Source organism: Apis dorsata, unplaced genomic scaffold, assembly GCF_000469605.1.
Source record: "Apis dorsata unplaced genomic scaffold, Apis dorsata 1.3 scaffold_265, whole genome shotgun sequence".
NCBI classification, from domain to species: Eukaryota; Metazoa; Arthropoda; class Insecta; order Hymenoptera; family Apidae; genus Apis; species Apis dorsata.
In genome coordinates this window covers 71905-73460 of record NW_006263543.1, presented here as the reverse complement: position 1 = coordinate 73460, position 1556 = coordinate 71905, and the positions used below count along the sequence as shown (strand labels likewise).

The 1556-nt window shown below is 20.0% G+C and overlaps 1 protein-coding gene across 1 annotated transcript; it reads right to left on the bottom strand.

Annotated features, from left to right (window-relative positions):
* Window positions 1–232: 232 nt before the first annotated feature.
* LOC102679913 lies at window positions 233–1500 on the bottom strand. Its single transcript, XM_006616450.2, has 2 exons — window positions 1174–1500; window positions 233–635 (listed from the first exon to the last, which is right to left on the bottom strand). The coding sequence occupies exons 1-2, from the start codon at window positions 1315–1317 to the stop codon at window positions 450–452; spliced, it is 330 nt and encodes a 109-aa protein (XP_006616513.1). The 5' UTR covers window positions 1318–1500; the 3' UTR covers window positions 233–449.
* Window positions 1501–1556: the final 56 nt, after the last annotated feature.

The window sequence follows — 1556 nt, the reverse complement described above, 5'->3', positions numbered from 1 at the left end:
ATAACATAAAATATTAATTGAAAAATTTGAACATTAATATTCAAATAAGCTAAAGATATTTATATAAATATACCTAATTTTAATTTTATTCATTATAATAAAAAAAAATTTTAATTTTTTGAAAAAGTGATGAAATACAAAGAAATAATTATTATATATATTTCATAATATTAATAAAAATATTAATAAAAAATTATAATTTGTGTAAAAAATAAAAAGTTTATACAATAAATGAATAATTTTAAGAAAAAATTTTGTATAAAATCATTAAAGACAAGTAAATTAAGTAAATAATTTTATGGATTGCTGAATGAATTGATTAATTGTATATACCTTTTTCTTTAACAATATTATGTTCCTAGTAATAAATTATTCAAATAACAATACAAATAAGATACAGAAAATGTTTAATAATATTGAGCGTAAAGATATGCTTTTAATTCTATATGTCAACATGGAGGTGAACTAGATGTTGGCGCAGTATCAACAGTTTGTGTTGAAGTTGATGCAACTGTTGATGATTTTGTTAACCTTCGTTTAGCTAATAAAAATTGTCCCATTAATTCATGATGAGCTTCTAGTCGTTCGATACAATGTAGACAAGCTGTTTTAGGTAATGGGTCATTCATGTTTACCTATATGACAAAAATATAAAAATTATATATTTATTTCTAAATTTTTAAATTAAATTTATTTATTAATATATTATATAATATTATTATTATATACTAATATTATTTATATATTTGCATATATATTTTAAAAAATTAGAAACTTTCTTTATATATAAAAGTTCTTAAAATATATAATAAACTAGATATAATATGTATAAATAAATAACTCAAATTAACTTCTGATAAATTAATATAACTATAATAATTATATTTAAAAAAACTTAATAAATTTATAATAAAATGAACTTTTTTTATCATGATGTGCAGTTTTGATTCTTTAAATTATTATATTTGATTCAATATTGTCAAATATGGTTAAAAATTTTATATAAAAAAAATTAAAAATATAACTTAAACAAGCTGAAATCTTATTCAGCCATATATAAAATGTTATACAAGATATAAAAATTTTATTAACAATATTATTAACAATATATATATTGTTAATAATATTGATAAAAATGATTTAAAAAAATATAAAAGTACATAATTATTTTACCGTAATTGGGAGATAAGCATTTATTTTTTCAGCAAGTTTCATTCTTTCACCCTCTTCACCGTATATATGGATCACGAAACGGTTCATTTTGCTGCAAAGTCTACATATAAAACCCGTGATCACAGCTTTATCTGTGCTACCCATTTCAATTATTTACTAAAATTTATTTCTTTATATATGATACTTATCGACACCCTATAACCCGACACAAGTCAATAACTTCACACAAAAATTACTATTCTATAAATCGCACAAGATGTTATGCTTCTTTCGAGATTGTTTATCATAGTTCTGAATAACTGGCGCTACAAGCACTGTATTTCTACTATACCATATCAAAATTTTATATAGAAAATTGCTTACTCTTCCTTGATATAAATTGA